We start from the raw sequence: 20,007 nt of genomic DNA, 5'->3' as shown, positions 1-20,007 counted from the left end.
ACCAATGATGGTAAGATGATGTCATGGGGTAGGACTGGATAAGTCTGACTTCTTCCTACTCCATTCAAGCATGTACTAGGTATAAGTAAATTGATTGGATTATGTGTACAATCATGTGTGTTGTCATATCAACTGTCTTTACATGCTTGAAAGAATAAATCAATCAATCAATCAATAGTCACTATAACATTGCTAAAACAACAAATCTAATGGTGGCCTAAGACTTTTGCACAGTACTGTGTGAAGTAAACAACACCAGTAAAAGGAAGCAAATATGAGGAAGGTGTTGTCTCCTTTAGTGAAGCCAGACAAAAGTCAAGCAGCAGAGTTCTGCTTTGACTGTACAAAGATGGGACAAGGACAGGTGACTGATGACTGTGAGCTGATTCACAATAGTCCAGGAGGGAGGAGAGGAATGAATAGATGACTTTGTCCTCATCTAAAACTGAGAGATGCTTACAGTTTGAAATGAGTGGCTTTTACTTTTCAGGTAGCTTGTTCATTAAACATGTTAGCTTCATTAAAGTTCGTCAAAGAAAAATAACAAAAAGCCTTCACACTCAAAAACACCTCACAGGTATCTTTGTATGGGGTAGTGTATCTTTCACAGTGCGAAGGCTTTTTGTTATTTTTCTTTGATGAACTTTTGTGGAGCACACCTGACGTGTACCCTAAGCGCAGTCTCTTTTGGTTATAGTCTTCATTCAGGTTCACACTAAGGTTTTTAATGAATGAATAAGAAAAGGACTCGCATGGGATTTTAATGCCATTTATTAATATTCTCAGAAAGTTGGTGGAGCAGTGTTTGATTACTGCTGTGCACCCCTGTTGCATTTAATCACCATTTTATTTGATCATTTAATCACTCCCCACCATCTCAAATAAAAAGAAAGTATAGAAATAATTGTAATAATAAACAGTGAAAAGCAGTGAAAAGGTGGACTGGGCCGGGACAGAATATACTGCAGGGAGCTGTAACAATTAAAACAGTGAGCAGGAAATGGCATCAGAGTTGAGAGAGGTAGAGTAGAGGACACCTGGGGCAGCTTCACTCACTGACCTTTTCACCCATGTGGATCACAATTACATAAGTTCTCATAATCACATACAAATGTAGACACACACAGTGCTGATGAGGACAGAATAGACTACAGGAGAAACACCAGTGCCATCGCATGTTCACAGACAAATGTGCTTTGTCACATAGTCATGCCCTGTCATAGTATTCAGAACTCTGTGTGCTCATGCTGTGTGTGTACATACTGTACCAGTTTACAGTTACGCTTTGTAAAGCTTTGTGCAGAGTAGTGTGTGAGCATTTGGGGATGCAGAGGGGGGAGAGGGGAGGTTGAAGCAGACAGTTTGTGCTTCTGTGAGCGGCTCTGGCGTCATCAACATAACGAGCAGGCTGAAATCTGTGGAGGGTGAAAAAGCAATTTACTCTCCCACAGCTGAGGGGGATTCGCCTCCACTATTAATTATCTGCGTGTGTAGGTGTGTATGTTTGTCTGAGAACATACATGTAGGTAAGCATGCATGTATGCATATTGAGCCGCGTGTGTGTGCAGCACTTCTCCCACAGAGCAGATTTATACGTTGGCATATATTTAAAAGTGTTCTCCATAGTGTTGATGCCTGAAGGTGACTGGCAACATCCATTTCGTCCTTCACAGCCTCACTCATTGCTAAAGAATCACACTGTGTTGCCACACATCCATTCCTTCAAGGTCAGATGTTGCTTTATACGTGTACAGCCATCATCATCACTGCCCCTCACTCTCACTCTGACACACGCAGGCAGATGTTTACACACATTGCACAAAAGCGGCACTCACAGATGTTTTAGCTATAAGAATGGGAAAAAGACAGGAGAGAGAGAACGGGTAGACTGGAGAGAGGAGGGGCCTGCTGGTCCTCTTGGATATGAGTGACATTATTATGGGATAGGTGTCCGTCATGCACAAGCAGCACACTTACACACCATCCCCTGGGTGCTGGTTTTGGTAGCTGAGGCCCCGGCTTATCGCTTGCAGAGCAAATGAATAACACTTTATCACTGGGAGAGAAAGAGAAGAAAGAAACAGGACGCTTGTGGACGATGACACTAACTTCTTTGCTTGTTATTTTCACTCTTGAGTGCACAAAGTCAAAACACACATAGCAACACATCAGTTCACACATACTGTACATATATAGGCTGGTGCAAAGAGTGGAATATACCCACACTGGTACACGTATTCTGTACAAGCACTTACTGAGTTCATAGTATATACAAAATGTAATGCAACCTATTTTATCAAACATTTCCTTTGCAAAACTCTTCTGTTAGATCAGGTGACCAAATTCATAACTGTACAGTTGGAGAAGGGAGCCGCTATTCCAGTCATACACACATTTAAATAAGATTGATACTTGAGGACATCTGATGGCATCTGGTGTCTGGGTGTGTCCATGTTCATTTCGGCTATTTGACACAGGGACAAATGGTTCAAGCGCCAGTGCAAGTAGCGAAAGAGCTGTACTTGAGCTCTTCATTAAAGCAGGTGTGTGTATCATGCAATTATCCAATCAGTGTGTAACCGCACACCCCTTTAAGAGACGTGTGAGTTTAAACATTTGGCGGATCGCTGGCATACTGACGGACTTGGCAGGTCAGACGTCAGTAAGATTTTGAACACGGTGTCATCTTTTTATTTATTTATTTATTTTTCTTTTTTTAAGTTTTACATGTCCTGCGCAGTGCTTCCTAGGGTATAACCAGCACAGTGCACAAGCACTGTGCATGTACCTAGGTGCGAGTATCATAACACGGTCATAGCCCCCATTATATAGCAATGGTGTTTTGACTGTTGACCACAGACTTGGTTTTTGTGGGTCAGTGGTCATTTTGTGCCCTCATATTACCAACGCAGTCCTCCATCAGCAGTGCGGGTTTTATTCAAGGACCAGAAGAGTTTTGTCTATATAATAAGAAATTGAGGCAATACAGGAAATGCAGAAAAAACATATTCGGTGATATCCTAAAATACTTTCTACAAGTTCAAACTCAGTACTTGTTTCTATTGTAAAAGCACGAGGGGAAAAAAATCCCTGAGTCAAATCAATAAACACCACAGGCTTTCATCATGTCAACAAAATGAATAGCTGCAGACTATTTGTCTCAGTAAGGATGCATGTTGGTTTGAATGTTCAGATTAATCAAGAGGTAGACACAGCACCGTTTTTACAATAATATATCAGTCGTAATGAAAAAGTTGGCATTATTTTGTATTTTCTTATTGTATATAAATCCTCTGGAAGGCCAAAGCCAACAGTGTGTTTCTTTTTTCCCTACTCTGTCTCTGGCTGTCAGCCAGAGTAAAGGAAAGAAAAACAAAAGAGAAAGAAACAAGAATGTTTAGAGCAATTCACAGATAATTTAAACCACGGGACGCTGTAGTTTTTAGCAAACCTTATTCAGACAGAAGTAAGTAGTTGATTCACTGGGTGTTATTTTCAGCGGCAGATTAATCCACATTTGGCTCTTGAGTATTTACAGCGGCAGGACAGTGTACGTGGGCTGACTGAAAATAAACAGCAGTAGTCGTGGTAATGGTGATGAAGGAACATAACCCATGCAGTGGTGTGACTCAGTAATGTCTTTTTAATTGTTTTTCAACAGCACTGGAGTTTTATGGGACAGAAGTATAAGCTTGTTGTTGGTTTGATCTTTTCATGGGATTTGATGACGGTATGTGTATAGAATATTACCAGCTGCATCTGTTAGAGGAATAAAAACAACAATGTCCAAAGCACTGAAATACTGTACCTTCAGTGAGCTACTATGGCAACAGTGTTTGTCAAACTGCGTGGATCCTGTTTCACAGAGTCACTTGAGGATCAGTCAAATTGCATAAATAGTCCTAAATCTTACACAGTGTTCTTTGCTTTGAAAGACGTTGGCCGTCTACACTCTTCTTCCTTATATTACACCAATCGATTTAGGCCGTTTTCTCAATCTGACATTTTTTTCCACAAGTAAAATCATTTGTAAGAGGCATTACCCAACAGGGTCTCTCTCCCCTCCTTAGCATTTTCTCCTCATTTGACTCTAAAAACTGTCATCTGTGAGAAAATCTGCTCTCATTCCTAATTAACCTCTGTTCTCTCCTCTTTCTCCCCCTGCCATCCCAGAGGTCCAAAATCGCTGTTTATGAGAAGATGTGGTCATATATGAAGTCTGCTGAGCCCACTGTCTTCACTAAAACCACAGCAGAGGGTGTGGCCAGGGTTCGCAAGTCCAAGGGGAAGTACGCCTTCCTCCTGGAGTCCACCATGAATGAATACACGGAGCAGCGCAAGCCTTGTGATACCATGAAAGTCGGCGGGAACCTGGACTCCAAAGGATATGGCATTGCTACACCAAAAGGCTCACAGTTAAGGTGGGTGGAATAGTGTAACAATAGAAAACAGTAACAGAGCTGATACTGTACTATTGCTGCGATATTCCACCTACCCTGCTGTGCCTTTTTATACGACACCTAAATCAACGTCACTGCTGTCAGGTGATAGTGTCTGACCCACGAAAATGTAGAAGTTTAGTCACAATTGGCAATGATTTTTTATTTATTCTACAGATTAAAGATCTAAAAATCTGGCACCAGTATAAGTTATTTATATGATTCAAACAGTTTTCACTGAGCAGCAGTGATATACAGTGTATTGAGTATATAGATTTCATATTTCATCACACTTTTCTTCCTGTCATGATTTTTCCTCCTTCTGCCTTTCTGTCTTTTTTCACGTTTTTGTCTCTGCAGTATTTTTCCTCACTCTCTTTTCTCCTCTCTCTGTTAATCGAGGGCCTGTTAGCGCCATTTCTATCCTGTGTTGTTGTCAGTTGTCCATCCCTTTATGGTCATATCCCTACTCTCTCCTCCGTTGCTCTTTCAATCACTCTTTTTCTCCGCAGGGACACCTTACAGGTAACTCTATCCATTTGTCTGTTGTCTCGTCTTTGTCCTCCTTTCATCCTCAGAGATGGTAGTCATGATGGTGATAATGATGATGATGATGATGATTACGATTATTATTATAGGAGAGATTTATTATTAAGTGAATAAGATCACGAGGAGGGGCAGAGCCACAGACTGCTGCCACTACATCCAGAGCCACAACGGGGAATTTATAGACGATCAGGAAACAAAGAGTGAGAAACAGAAAGTAGAGGGGCCTGGCCAATGGGGGGACAGCGTTCCACACCAAAGACACTGAGTCACAAATAAAAATGAAAATGTTACTTAAATCTTTAAGCCAGTTTAATGGAAAATGAAAACCCAAATCCAGGAGTAAATATTTTTTTTTAGAGAATGCATGACAGTAAATCTCAGTAAAAAGAGAATAAGATGGAGGTAACAAATGAGAACGTGTCCTAAAGTTGGTCTTTTGCTTTAGGTTTCCCCTCAGCAGATACTTGTTTATCCGACTTAAGTTGAGGCTACAGTAACAATCCCATTGAGGTGTGCTACCAATGCAAAGAATTCTTTTTTTGGCTGTGACGGAAGTGTAGAGGTTTTGTCTTCAAACTGTGACAAGTGTCTGATGAGGGAAAATAATTGACTAAATTCACTGTTGCCTCTCCCTCCATCTCTCTCTCTGTCAGCATCTCAGACTCGCCTTATGAAAAACAAAACACAGACAGTGCATCAGCCTCACATCCTGTCGCTATAACTTTCCCCTGTGCATAGTGCAAACAAGTCCCTCAAAACACAACTCACTGTAGTTTACTCCTTGTTATTTACAACATAAAGGGGTTTTTAATTTTATGGGGGAAAAGCGGCAGACAGCAGGTGGATGGGTCCCTTTTTTAAGCCCCATTCCTGGGACTGTCCGCAGTTGTCTCTGGCTTCTCTCAGTCAGCGGAAACCCATTCTTCAAAGTGCACACATGTGGCTAGGAGTGTGCACATCAGGTGAGCCTGTCTCTCCTCTCAGTGTACTACCCACACTGCTCATTTGACTTGATGATGTTGATGAGAATAAATACTCAGATGATTCAAGAATGTATGCTTTCTGAAGTATAGCTACTTTTGATATGTTTATTGACATGTGCCTGTTATTATCATGACTCATAATGTGTTTGAACTGTTTTCATCCATACCTCTTATGCTGATGAGATTAGATCACCCCAGAGAACGCTGTCTCTCTCTAAATCTCTTGATTATCTTTACTCAGAGAGCTAACCCTATAGAGGGTTTTAATTTTTACACTGGCAAAATAAGAAAGATTTTATTTTTATTTTACTTTATGTTCTGAATTGAAAAGAATTTGTTCAGTGGGTTTTACTTTTGCTATATTATGTGGTTCTGAACTGATAAGCTCTCAGTCTTACCTGCAGTCAAACTCACACTCCAAGATGAGATAGGACTTCCAGATATGCAGGAGTACAGACAAAGTGGCTAACAAACAAGGAGTCAGTGACTGTGGTGACCTTTCTGTAGAGATTAGCCTAGATTTCAGAATCTCACAAACAAAAGAGTAGTCAGTGGAGGGTAGTAAAGGATGACAGGGGAGAATTTTACAGGTAGCTATAAAAAGCACAGATGTACCAAAAAAAGAGCGGCCAGGCAAAATCCATAAAGGGCACACAGGGAATTAAACTGAAATTCAACTCCTGCAGCTGTGTTTTGCAGACATGCTTCCAGACATTACAAGAAGGAAACAGGTCACATATAGAGGTGGTCACTTGACATTTGCAGGAATAATGAAATGCACAAATTTGGGGCAAATTAAAAGTGTTGAGTACATTGATTTCTAATATTCTTCAGTTCTGCTTGTTGTAGTTCCACTTTTGCTTCTTTAGAGCTGTTTTCAGATATGATCTCCGTGCGGTGTCCGCAGAATCAGGTCTAGACTTTGTCCAGAGATGCTCTTTCACACATGTAGCACATGACAGGAGATAGTCCATGGGACTGGATAGAGCTTGCAGGTACCAGGACATGACCGAGTCTCTTGCTGTTCCTTAAATTTGTCTGGCGATTCTGACACCAGCTCTTAACAATAGAAGTTCACAAATCTTGTCCGGTCTCCAGTCAGATATTTTCATTGTAAATGACTGTTTTTCTTCACTATCACATGTTCATTTTCTTCCGGTTTTGCTCTGCTCACATGATAGAACATCATCAACACACAGACTAGCTCACTGTGAATAGTCCCAATTATATACTGTTGTTTTCTCACATGGGTTCACACAGATTTTAGGTGGACTTTGTACTAAGTAGCTGGCAGGGTACAGCTCGCTTAATGTCTGGGTCAACTGACTCCAACATTTGCTGTCATTGTCTGTCTTATAACATGATGATAATATAATATTGCATATACATTATGATACTGCCAACTAGTTTCTAAAGTGTAACACAGCTATTAAGATTGAATGCATATGATCTTCCAGGCAGCCACTGGTTACAGGTCAGGTCAACACAATACCAAAATCAACTTGGAGAGATTTGAACATTTCTCAAGACTTGTAATCCTATTAGTCAGCATTGTTTTGTTAAGTTTAGGTTAGTGTTTCATGGTGATGCACTTGAAGTCACAGATTCTTTGAAGTCTTTTGGGTGATGTACAGAATTGTCAGTGAGATGCATAGACATCTGAGATCTGAGAGCTGGCTGCTTATGGCGCAGCGTTCCCAAGGTGTGCTGGTCGTGGTATGCTGTTGATAAATCAAGCTAAATGATAGTTGGGCACAATTCAGCATCATGAAAAGGATGATTCCAATCGGTTTAACAGATGGCAGATGACAAGTCCTGAATGTTAAAGCTTTCTACAGTTCAACAACATTTAAAACCTTTTTTTTTTTCAAATTCATTTCCACAGCATTGCTTTGCAATGATAATTTGATTTACCCCTGTCAAGGGCGACTCAATTATCAGCACGCTGATTTTGATAACAGACTAAAATAATGAGTTGAGCTTCTCACTTTGTAAACATGCCAGAACTAAAGTGTGTGAATGCCTGATATTTATCCCTGTGTTCCTGAATTTTGTTTGGAGGTCAAGCTCTTCATGGGTGTGAGCAGGAGACCTGTGGGAAACTGGAGCCATGCAAAACACACACACACACACACACACACACTTGTGCACACTAGTAAGAAGGAAGGCAGAGGAGCAGCAGAAGAGGAAAATAGCACCATCAGTAGGCTGCAGAGACGTGGTTAACACTCTGTGGAGTAGCATTATGGAGCATCTTCTCTGTTAGTTACAGGAGAACGACAGAGTAGAAATACATAGAACAAATAACAGAAAAAAACTGGGCATGTTTTTATAAAAACACAAAATGTGAAATGAAAATAAAAACATTTTTAAAAAGCCTATGAAGTAGAAAGAACGTCAAATAGAAAAGAGTAAGAGACAGCGTTGTCTGGGGCGCATCCTTCCCCACTAACCCACCTTTGTCCCTTCAGCCCTTCTGATCTCTCCTCCCTCTGTTCCCTCTCCTCCTTGTATCCCTCCCCTTGTTCCTCCTGGCTGTGGTCCACGTCCATCTTGTCTGTCTGTCCATCCATCCTCTGCTCTGACCAAACTATCTTATCTGTCCCTCCTTTTTTACTTAAAGAAATGCGGTCAACCTGGCCGTACTAAAACTCAACGAGCAGGGCCTGTTGGACAAATTGAAAAACAAGTGGTGGTATGACAAAGGAGAATGTGGCAGCGGGGGAGGGGATTCCAAGGTTAGCCCTCTCTGTCTGCCCACCCCACCACTAGGGGACAGGGGCTGCTCACTGGCTGGGCAGCCAGCGACGGCCCCTGTCCTGGGAACATAACACATGCATCTGCCCCAGCAACGAATGAAGCAGAAAAGCAGGGAGAGCAAAAGTGACACCCTATAATCTCCTGAGACAGCCTGCAGCTTCAGAAATAGGCACAGTGTTTCATGCTGTCAGTGGCATGTGTCTTTTTTATAGAACAGTTTCAGACCCAGTGACTAAGATACAACACTTGTTTAGATCCAGAAAAAAGGATGGATTTGTTTTCTGATACAGAAAAATCCTCAAAGAATAATGGCATTCAATTTAAATGATGAAAAGATTAACACCTTCTACAGTTTTATGTTGAATCACTGGGGAAAATGTTCTTTTTCAGTATCATGCAGGGAAACGAGTCCTCTTTGTAGTTAAGTGCCTGTCAAGATAAATCAATCACACCTCATAAAAATAACAGTTTTCAAATGCGCTTAGCACTAGCGCCCTTCTGAAAGGACAGAGTGTGAAGTAATGGAAGGCTCATTGATGGATATGTGGAAAAGAAAAGAGAGCAATTACTGTCAAGACAAAAATACTGTATTTGCCCCTAGTGGCAAATATGGGGAGATGAGAGAGAAGAAGGGGAGCCTTGAGTGAGAGTCAAATAGCGAGAATGTCAGAGAGACAAACTGAACCTTATCACTCATTCGAATGAAAATCTGGTGCTCACATTCTTGACAGATGAGACAGGTTTTAAAACGCTGAATGGAAAAATGACAGTCTAGTGAAATATTAGCTCAGATTCCTTTAGTCTCAGGTTGACCTGAGGCAGAGGGGAGGATGAATAATTGATAGAGACAGAATACAACTACAGCATAAAATTTCCCAAATCTCCTGTTTGTTTGTAGAATTTCAATATTTATAAGGGTATTTTCTTCAGTTCTACTACATTTCTGTTCCTTTTAGGTGCTGAAATTATTCTTATTTTCTGATATCTTCTTTATACAAAAGTTGTAGCTTTTTAGAATCAAAAACACCCACTTTGCTTGGTGATGTCTAATCCCTAAATGTACTGCTTGCAAAATGGAGCCAAGACTGGAGTCAACAGCCAAGTTAGCTGCTCTTTGAGGTTGTATAGGCCCATTTGTGCTTTAAGTAAAATCAGCATGCTAACATGCTCACAGTGACACTGTTAAATCAAGGGTTCACCAAAGTCTGTACAACATGTCATGGCAATCCTCCCAAAAGTTATTAAGATCTTTCAATGTGGCCTGACTGGCTGGCGTGAAAATACTTATTGGGGAAGCAAAGCTATACACTGAGACTGTAGCTCACTCTCCCATTCTCTCTCAATGCCAAAGGTCCTGGCTTAACAGTACTTGCCTCATGTTCAATGTAGGATCAGCTGGGGCAGCATGGGTGTGTTACCTGAAGTGACAAAGGTGGGTCCCACTCATATGTCTGTAGCTCACCTTAGCTCCTCACTCCCCCCAGCCCCTCCTCAATGAGCATACACACATGTACTCAGTGGGATCCATGCTAGGTCACTTGATCTTAACAGAAAGCTTCTATATGACTGAGCTGTGCAATGCAAATGTGAAATACCCTAATAACATAAAATAACATGACCTATGATGTTATTTATGTTATTTTTACACGCAAAGAACCCCGGTAAACCTTGCAGTATTGAAACTGAGCGAAGCAGGCGTCTTAGACAAACTGAAAAACAAATGGTGGTATGACAAGGGAGAGTGTGGACCCAAGGACTCTGGAAGTAAGGTCAGTCTCACTCTGCTGCGGCCCACAGAACGCTAGCCTGAAACTCTCACCCTGAATACGCTCCAGATTATTGTAACCACTGTTTTAGCATTAGCAGTATTCTTAGTTAGCCTGAAATATATCTTTGAATGTGCTCCACAGTAGATTCAACTGTTCATTTAGTGATTTCAGACAGTATTTTTTTCCTATTTCTGGTTTGATGGTTGACTACAGCTATCTATAGCTGCACCACATTAAACTCAGAATGTTGTCCAGTTTTTGTAGCAATCTTTGGCAGCCCCATCTTCATTACTGTCGGCATTAGAATTTTACAATCAGTTTTGAGTATCGCCAGTCTGTTTTCACTTTCATGTTTTTGTTTCGATCTCATATGCTAGCCTATTTTTGATAACCTGAAGCCCATCCACCAGATAAAAGTACCACTGTGTCTTCAGCTTTAGCAGTAGTAACTTACTAACACCTTTTGACTTTTGCCTTTATGTTTGAGATTGAATCAAGGCTACGGCCATCTAGTTATTTCCATAACACTTAGCAGCGCTTTATTTTACAGGTGCTTTTTAAAAATATTATTCTAGGTCATTTTCTGAAAGGTCCCTGTTATTTGGTGCTAATTATAAGTCAAATACTCTTTTGAGATTCAACAACTGCAAATAAGCTCAACACAAGTGACTCAGTTATAATAAAATGACTTGCTGAACTCTTGACTTTACCCTAACATACTCTAACATATTTAGAACCAAATTACACTGTTCTTTTTTGGGAAGGTTCCTACAAAACTAACAGACAGTTATGGACCTGTGAGATAAAGTGTTTTTATATTTTTCATTAGCATTTGCTAATTACATTTAAGTGCTACATATATGTAATTTATACCCTATACTGTTACTCCCCAGTTAAAACATTCACTTTATTTTCTGGGTAGAAAAGAATTGAATCCCATATTTTTACAACACACATCCGGAGTTTCTCAGAATGTTTAAAATATTGTACTGGAGCATTTAGTTTTCATTAAAATTACAGAGAAATGTCATCACCACTCACATTAAAGCCTGCTCTGTGATTTTAAAAAGTGATTTACACTCTTTTTGACTTACTTGTTAAATTAGATGTTGATTTGAGATGTTTTAATATGACTATGTGGCAGAAGAAATTGAGAGTACTGTGCTGTAGTTGTACTGATTGTTACCTATGTGGAGTAGCTGTAGTTGTGACAGTAGTATTATCTATAACTGTGCAAGTAGATTACCATAAAGTTATAATTCATAAAAATCACATAATGTCAGTAGAATAGAATGCTATCAGTAATAGAATAACTCAAGAATTTGTCTCTGAATAGTTGTTTCTCTGGCAAGCTTTCCCTGTGTCTAATCACTTGCACCCTTTTGTCCCTGTCTGTTTTTTCCCACCTTTTTACCCACACTTCCCGTTTTCCCCAAAATTCTGACCTCCCCCTTCCTCTTAAGTTTTTTCTTTACAATGCCTTTCCATTCCTGACCACACTTGTTGTTGTTGTTTTTTTATTTACACACCCACCCAAACTTAACCCATTGTCATCCCCCTCTTCCACTCTATCCGGCACCTTTCCACTACATTTTCTCATTTTTCAACCCTTCTTCCCCTCTTTGTCCACGCACCATTGTTTTCCCCTTTCTCAACACTGACTGGCTACCTCGGCCAACACTTGACCCCAACTCCTCCCTCCCTTCCTCCCCCAATACCTATCTCACTCCCTCTCTCCAGGACAAGTCGTCCCAGGCACTGAGCCTGTCCAATGTGGCCGGGGTCTTCTACATCCTTGTGGGGCCCTAGCCCCCCCCCACCGCCCCAGCCCCTCCCCCGGCACCAAGAATCTAGCCACTTATAGGGAGGGGTACAACGTGTACGGCTCCGAGGGGGTCAAGATATAGGGGTAGGATTTAGAGGCTCCCATATAGGTGGGGTAATGGTGGTATTGATCATGGTGATGGTGCTGTAGATTATTGTACTGGCGATGTAGAGGCTGTCGCAGCCCCACGCAACTGTGTTGTTCTTCATGTGGTGATGAGGATGTAGTCAAGCATTGTGGAACCAATGTAGCTTTTTATGTCTTGTGAATGCTTATTTACTGGCCTAATGTTTTCTTTGGGTTTGGGCTTTTGGGTTTAAATTTCGAGTTGAGTTATAGTTATTTTTATTCTTTAACAGCTCACCCCGAGCTAGTTTGGGTTTAGATTTGTGTGACAACAGATTTGGTTCCATCGTCTTTGGCTGCAGATGATGATGATGACAGTGATGGTGATGTTCTTGGCTACTCACTTGACTAGGCATCTGCATTGTTATTTTAGCTAATAGTTAAAATATTGCTGAAGCAGGGATGCAAAACTCCATTATCAGGGGCTGGTATGTATTAAGTACATTGTTTTATACTGTGTAGGGCTGAATCTAAAAATGTGTTTTGTTATCCGTGAACAATAACAATTGTTTGGAAGCCAATCACCTTTTCCTAAAAACCAAAGTGAAGACTGTTTCATCCAACCAGCGTCACAAACCCCCTAAATATTTGCTTTATGATTACAAAACACCACCTGGCTGATGGGATGGAGTAGCGGAACTACTATAGATCATATTTAGTTCCCAAATTTTGCTGTTACTTTCATCAATGTAAAATGTGTCAATGTATAGTGTTTACATTAAATTTGTGCTAACTAGCTAGCTAAAGTTACGTTACAAGGCAGCAAAAGAGTGCACTTTTAGAAGTTTTATTTTTATTAATATAAAAATACTGCGACCTAATCATCAACTGCCAATTCTTTTTCTCCTTCCTATCACAAGGAAAAATGAGAACTGACCCATTATTTTGGTTCAGATCTATTGAAACAATGGGGAAAACAACACTGTGACATATGGAGAGGAGGAGAACAAGCCAAAGTTTGGACCCAGAAACAAAATATTATGTTACCACTTAACACGCAGCTACTCCTTTCATTGTGTCATAATTAATACAGTCACTGGATGACGCCAAACTATAGCATGTAACCGTTCGTCGTAATAACCTGCTGGCACAAATGACATATACTGTCATATTTTGCAGGAGGACCGTCTCACAGTAAATCAGGCAAAAATTAGGGTAAAAAATCTGCTTCTGCACATAATAAATTGCACAGAATCATTTATACCTGGTGAATTGATCTCACCCAGCCTTAGTACCCAGCACTATGTTCTGTCCATATACTGCACTTTTAATATGTCAACCAAAAACTGGAGTTGTGCACCCCTGCTATAGATGGTCCAAACAGCCACTTTGAATTATTCCAACCCTGACAACTTCAAAACACCCCAGTTACTCAGCGTTAACGCAGAGGAGTAATTGATGACGCAAACACTTCATGCAGAATGGCTACTTAGTGATGTTGTTGTAAAAAGCATGACTGGTGTTTAATGTAGTAATTAAAGTGAAGTGCTTAGAACCACTAGACTTCATTTTATTGATCTGCTTATCAAACCAGTGAATTCTTTCAGAGGTCATATTTGGTGATCACCTGGAGATAATTAGATCAGTACATGGGATGTAAAAATAAAGACAGTTTAATACAGCACACTTAATATCGACTGTTTTCTGCTCAATGCCGAGTATAAGTTTGACACAAACCATAAACAGAGTAGCTGGACTACACTCAAAAGCAGTAACACTGATCTAAACAACCTTCCCTCTATGGCTGTAGAATGCTGTGAAACTCTGATATGCCATATTTGTCTAACTTTAATCATCCAGAAGATTTTCTATGTAGTTGCAGTAATGTCAGCCAAAACATCTGAAAATTACATGTTCTTTGAAAACTCTGTTAGATGTTCTTTTGGAGAAGTCTATTACATGTTTTCGCTCTAGTTTTTAATTGAGTTGTAAATCAGCATGACAGCACTGATTATGATAACTTTTGTTTCTGGCAGTGTATCACCAAACACAGCTGCCTTTTTGTTAATGTATTCATATAGGTAAAAAAAATAGCTCATACAGTATAAACGCCTACAGTATTTTCAGATATTGTCTTGCAATTCGTGCATCTAACAGTTGCTTTCACATGACGCGATACTGTATAATTCTCACTAGATTATAAGCAGAACATCAAATTGCTACGTTTCATAAATCAGTGACAAAACTGAACCATGCTTTTCCCTTGGCATCATTTACATTAATTCTTTGCTCTAAAATGCCAATAATTTCTGCACAGGAGTCCCAGTCATAGCGCACAACTGTCAAAGGGTAACCCATCTGTGTGAAGTGTCACCCTATTCTGAGCAGTATAGTCAGTCACACCCTCTCTATACATCTGAAATAAAATTGCTCTTTCATGCTTTCCCTTTGCGTTTCTAAAGTCCTCAGTTTCCAAATCCAGTCCCTTCAAACCCTCACCTGAATCTGTCAGATTACTGAAACCCAGAAATGCATGGTCACTTATGAAATGCAGTTGTCTAACCTGAATCCTGTCCTAAAGTTATATGTGTTTGTTGACTGTTGCCTGCTTTCACTTTTACTTTTGCCTTTATTAGAACGATGCTAGCATTTGCACAGTGTGATAGCAATTGAGTGAGATTTGAATGCGTAGTTCAGGGTGCATTCACACCATGCCCATTTAAAGGAATCAAAGTCTGGAGCATGTTTGCCATTTAAACCTGGATCTACAAAACACAAATATTGAGATGATATGAAAATGTTCATTTCTGTCCTTGTCTAAACAACTTCAGTGAATTTAGTGTAGAAAGACAAAACTTAAAGTAACCCTGTGGAGATTTTGATCGTTAGTAGCTTTATGATGCAATATACTGTATTTAATAAATGGATCCTAGTGTTGTTTTTATCATACACGAGGATTAGCAGACAGCACAGTTCAAATCCTAGTTTCCTGCTACTTCACTAATCAACAATTAGTGACAATAACATGCCAAGAAACATAGTTATACACCAACAAAGGCAGGAAAGGAGACGGCTTTGTTGGAAGTAAACATGGATGTAAACAAAGCGTTATGTAAAATATTACTAATTACTCAGCAAATGTTTTATTAGGAAGGAAATCCAATAATTATACCTCACAGTGGGTTTTTGAGAACTGCTGAATTAGAAGGGTACATATAATTTTGGTTGTTTACATAAAATCTTCCCAGGGCACCTTTGAAACTGTTTAACGGTCCATGTGATCTTTAATCACAATCAGTCAACTAATTCATAGTTTTTTGACAAAATGATAGAAAACATTAACAATAACAATGCCGATCACAGTTTCAAAAGTCCAAGGTAATGTATTCAATTTTATTTAACCAAAGGCCAAAACACACAAAATTTGTTTTACAATTATTTAGCAGCAAGTCCTCAGATCTGAGAAGCTTGAACCAGCAAATTTCTGGCATTTTTTTTTGCTTGAAAAGTCACTTCAGTGATCAATTGATTCTCAAAATCATTTGACTAATTGTTTCAGCACTCATTTGCTTACACTGTGAGCAGTATGACAACAACATAGACTGGAACACACAAATTAAACCTTCACAGTAATGTAACTGTATGTGATTGCACCCTCAGACCTTTCTAATTGTTAGCATACAGTGTCGACTTTGTGTGTGCAGGCGCATGCATAAGTGTTTTTAGTGCATGTGTTTGTACAGAAAATTTTGTGCATTTGTGCAAGTGGTTGTATTAGTTGTGAAGTCTGTAAGATGATTTATTTCAAACAAACTCTCCACTCTGCCATCTCAGACCTCTTCTTCACCACACCCTCCCTCTCTTCTCTTTTAGCTGTCGTTTTCTGAAGCCATGCAGAACAAGGCCCGTCTGTCCATCACAGGAAGTGTTGGGGAGAATGGTCGCGTCCTGACGCCAGACTGCCCCAAAGCCGTGCATGCTGGCCACGCCTCCCTCCGACACCCCGGCCTTGCAGTGGTCTCCTCTGGACTGCCCTGAAAACCAAAAACACCTGCTGTGCCTTAATGACACACAAACATACAGACTTTGACAAGGACACACACGCACGCCCACATGTGCTTCCATACAGTCATACCATATCAAGCTCACAAACATGCTTAGAGTCACAGAAACTCAAATACAAATGCTGAGATACAAAGACACTGAACACACATTTTTACACACTTAAACACACAACCACGCACTCTGCATCATCATCTCACTTTCCTGCTGCCATTGACTTATTTTACAAGAGACAATTGTAATACAACTGTGGAGTTAACAAAAAAAAAAAGGCAACGGCAACAACAACAGACAACTATCATATGGGGCAGGACAGCTGTCAATATGTGTGCGTATTAGTTTATGGTTGTGCATAAATGAATAATAAGTTGTACACAAAATTGTTTTGTAAACTCTTGTATAAGTCAAATTATATATAAAAAATATGTAGTGAGTATTTTGTCTGTGAGAATACACTTTAAAAAGTTACAACTTCAGGAGATAACAAATACGAAGTCAAAGCTTAAGTTTTATCTTTCCTCAATATGAATTTACAACAGTGACCTGACTGTCAGAAATATGTCACGAGGTCACAGGCATAATGCATTGAGCAGAAGATGCATCAATTCCACAAACTGTGCATGCGTTCAACATTTGACTTCATTCTTGACTCTTGAAGCCTGATGGACATGCTTTAACAAATATGAAATGATACTTTAGGTTAGATTTAATAGATATGGGCGAGTTATATTAAAATTTGGTTTGTTTTATTGATTATCAGTGATTATTATGACCTAGTTTGGGCTCTGCAGTGGAAATGCCGAGCTATGCAGTCAGCTAGCTAGCTGATGCCCCACTAACACTTAGTCCACCTGCTGCCCGGTCTCAAAGTATTACATTACAGCAGCATTCACTGTACCAGGGTTCGAAAACATGCTAAATCCCCAGACGTTGACGGATAGTTTGAGAGCCGGCTGCAAGATGTGCATCTGCTCCATGCTGATACAGTGAGCCCACAGTAAAGGTAAGTTAGCCAGTTAGCTCTTAGCAGGCTGCTGCCTATTCAGCTTTAGGGACTGAATCTCGTCACAATTTTTGTCAACAATTTAGTTTTTCCCACAGTATGTGTCAGTCATTTTTGTCATTACAGTAGTGGAAAAACAGCTGCCACAAGGCCTGTGTTCATCTAAAACTGTGGATTTACTGCATGTTGTCAATAAAGCTACCAGGCACCTAACGGGTTTCAATTAGCAACAGGCTGCAGCAAACTGAGATACTTTGTTTTAATGTTGTATTAAGGCCATATGTACATGATTATATGCAGAATTACTTTATGCACTTGTTTGTTTTTATGATATATTTTGCCATTTGACATACTTGTTTGTCTGTCTCAGGTCTGTTGGACATGAAGCCTTTCAAATGTCAGCACTGAAGATACACAAACATACTTACTACATATTTTACATATGATTTGAGTTGTACAAGAGTTTACAAAAACACATTTTTGTGTACAGCTAATTATTTTATGCACAACCATAGACTAACACGCATGCATATTATTGACAGCTGTCTTACCTCATACTATTACACTTGCCTGCAGCATTCATTTTTGTTATTTTTGGGAGGAGACCATCCCTATATCAACAAAGCAACAGGAAAGCCAGCACAGACTTACATGAAATGAAACTGTGAGCTGTGAACATGACCACAAAACTGATCATGATGATGATGGTGATAAAGATGATGACCACAGTTAATGTTTAAAAAAAACAACAACTAAACAACTGTGTTCCTGATGTCTTCACTGGACAATGTTAGCCAAAAAGCCACACCCCTGGACAACGCCTTATTCAGAGAACAGACATTGTTTTCATCATCATCATCATCATCATGATCATCTTAACTTGCCTGCAAAGACTGAGTGCCAGGTATTATCACCATTAGAAGACCAGAAAACTGTAAGCTTGAACGTTCAGACTGTGCAAACTTGCTACTTTGCCATGGACTGTTCGAAATGAATGAAAATGCTTTCTTACTACGCATATACGTAGAATGATTTCTCGCCCCAAATCAGCGAGCTAATCAGCCAATTTAGGACAGAAGCAACCTCAAGAAACATCAGTATGGCTGATCTCAGCCATATAATTCACAGCAGTTTGTAATAGAAAAAAATAAACAGTAGTGATTAATACATTTCTCCATCAACAGCATTGCCATGATAGTAGAAATGCTAAATAGCAAGGTGATGATTCCTTTTGCCAAATGGAAGAATTGAGGTTTAAGATGAATATTCAATGATGAAAAGAAGAAATAAAACACATGGGCAGATCTCAAATGGCTACCTAACAGAGTGCTTCTCAACCTGACGTTCAGACAAGTTTGAATTATTGTTTAACATGTTTGGGGTTAAACCTTTTGATTATGGAAACAAATTCAATCTCTATATCCTTTTTAAAAACTAATCAGTAAGTATCCAGACAGATTTTTTTCATCTTATTTTATTTTTGTTTGCATGTTTGCCAACAGTGGGATATCTAGTAGTCAATCTTTTTTTTCCTAAGGGCCATAAAAAGGTTGAGAATCACTTTGCTGTGCTGTGTGGACTTCATTTGACTTGAATTAAAGAGCTACAGGTCAAATTTAAAATTTCTCTCAAATTCTATAGACTGACTCTAATGGTCAGTTTTGTTGTCATTTGAGATCCTCAGTCTTTTCCAGTGGCCAATCAAAATGTACCATATCAGAAAGCTTGCTTTTTAAAACTGTTGTAAATAACTGTGTAGCAAAACAGAACTCACCTGTCTTTTTTAATCATCTTAGGTAATTCATTGCAATAATTAGAGCTATAGAAAACAATGATCACTGATTGTCAGAGGCCATGACATACATTCTGTTACATTATATGGCTGTTTGTTTTTGTTTTGTTCTTTATATGCCACCGTCTTTGTGTGTACTACTCGACACCGAATGTTCATCTGGCACACACACAGACACGCGTAGAAATGTACGCGCATTCATTGTTGCATACACGGTTTCAGCTCAGAGTGAACCTGACAGCACCGCGAGAGGTTTGAGTGATTCTGTGTTTGCCTGGTTCTTCATTAATTAATCGCTGGTGTTTGTATTGTTACCCCCAAAGGCTTCTGTCGGTGGGCTGCAGCATATAGGTGCCAGTATTCGACAGAGTCCGACACAGTGAAAACATTTTTAGGCAGATCTTGGGAGAGGATGAGCCACTATGATTACAATGCTGTCTGACATTTCGAGAGTATAGCATTTGTGTTGCATTTCAAATGAACTCAGTGCTTTTTGCTATTTGTCATCATACCTGATGTGATTCTTAGTTCAAACTGGGGGGGTTACACATTTTGGAAACATGATAGGCTCTATTATGATAGACACAGCCAGTCAGTCCTTCAGAAATGTTTCATTCTGTTCCATGCTGTATGGGAGCATAAACTTTTTGCCAGCCTTAGGAATATTAAAATATACATTTGCTTCAGAAAGTTTTCAGGAACCTTCACTTTTGCCAACTTGTGTTGTAGGTGTAATTTTAAATGGGTAGAATTTCCATT

General features: G+C 39.7%; 1 protein-coding gene across 1 annotated transcript in view; it reads left to right on the top strand.

The window, feature by feature from the left end:
* gria4a (glutamate receptor, ionotropic, AMPA 4a) overlaps nt 1-19,266 on the top strand; it is a 112,726-nt gene extending 93,460 nt beyond the window's left edge. Inside the window, 5 exon segments of the mRNA XM_020619987.1 lie at nt 4,174-4,421; nt 8,595-8,709; nt 12,241-12,301; nt 12,304-12,409; nt 16,265-19,266. Coding sequence (XP_020475643.1) covers nt 4,174-4,421; nt 8,595-8,709; nt 12,241-12,301; nt 12,304-12,407 — 528 coding nt within the window. The 3' untranslated portion in view covers nt 12,408-12,409; nt 16,265-19,266.
* The last annotated feature ends 741 nt before the right edge of the window (nt 19,267-20,007 follow it).

Source organism: Monopterus albus, unplaced genomic scaffold (assembly GCF_001952655.1).
Source record: "Monopterus albus unplaced genomic scaffold, M_albus_1.0 scaffold229.1, whole genome shotgun sequence".
Lineage (NCBI taxonomy): Eukaryota > Metazoa > Chordata > Actinopteri > Synbranchiformes > Synbranchidae > Monopterus > Monopterus albus.
Note: the sequence above shows the minus strand (reverse complement) of the source record. Positions and strands in the feature narration are given on the sequence as shown.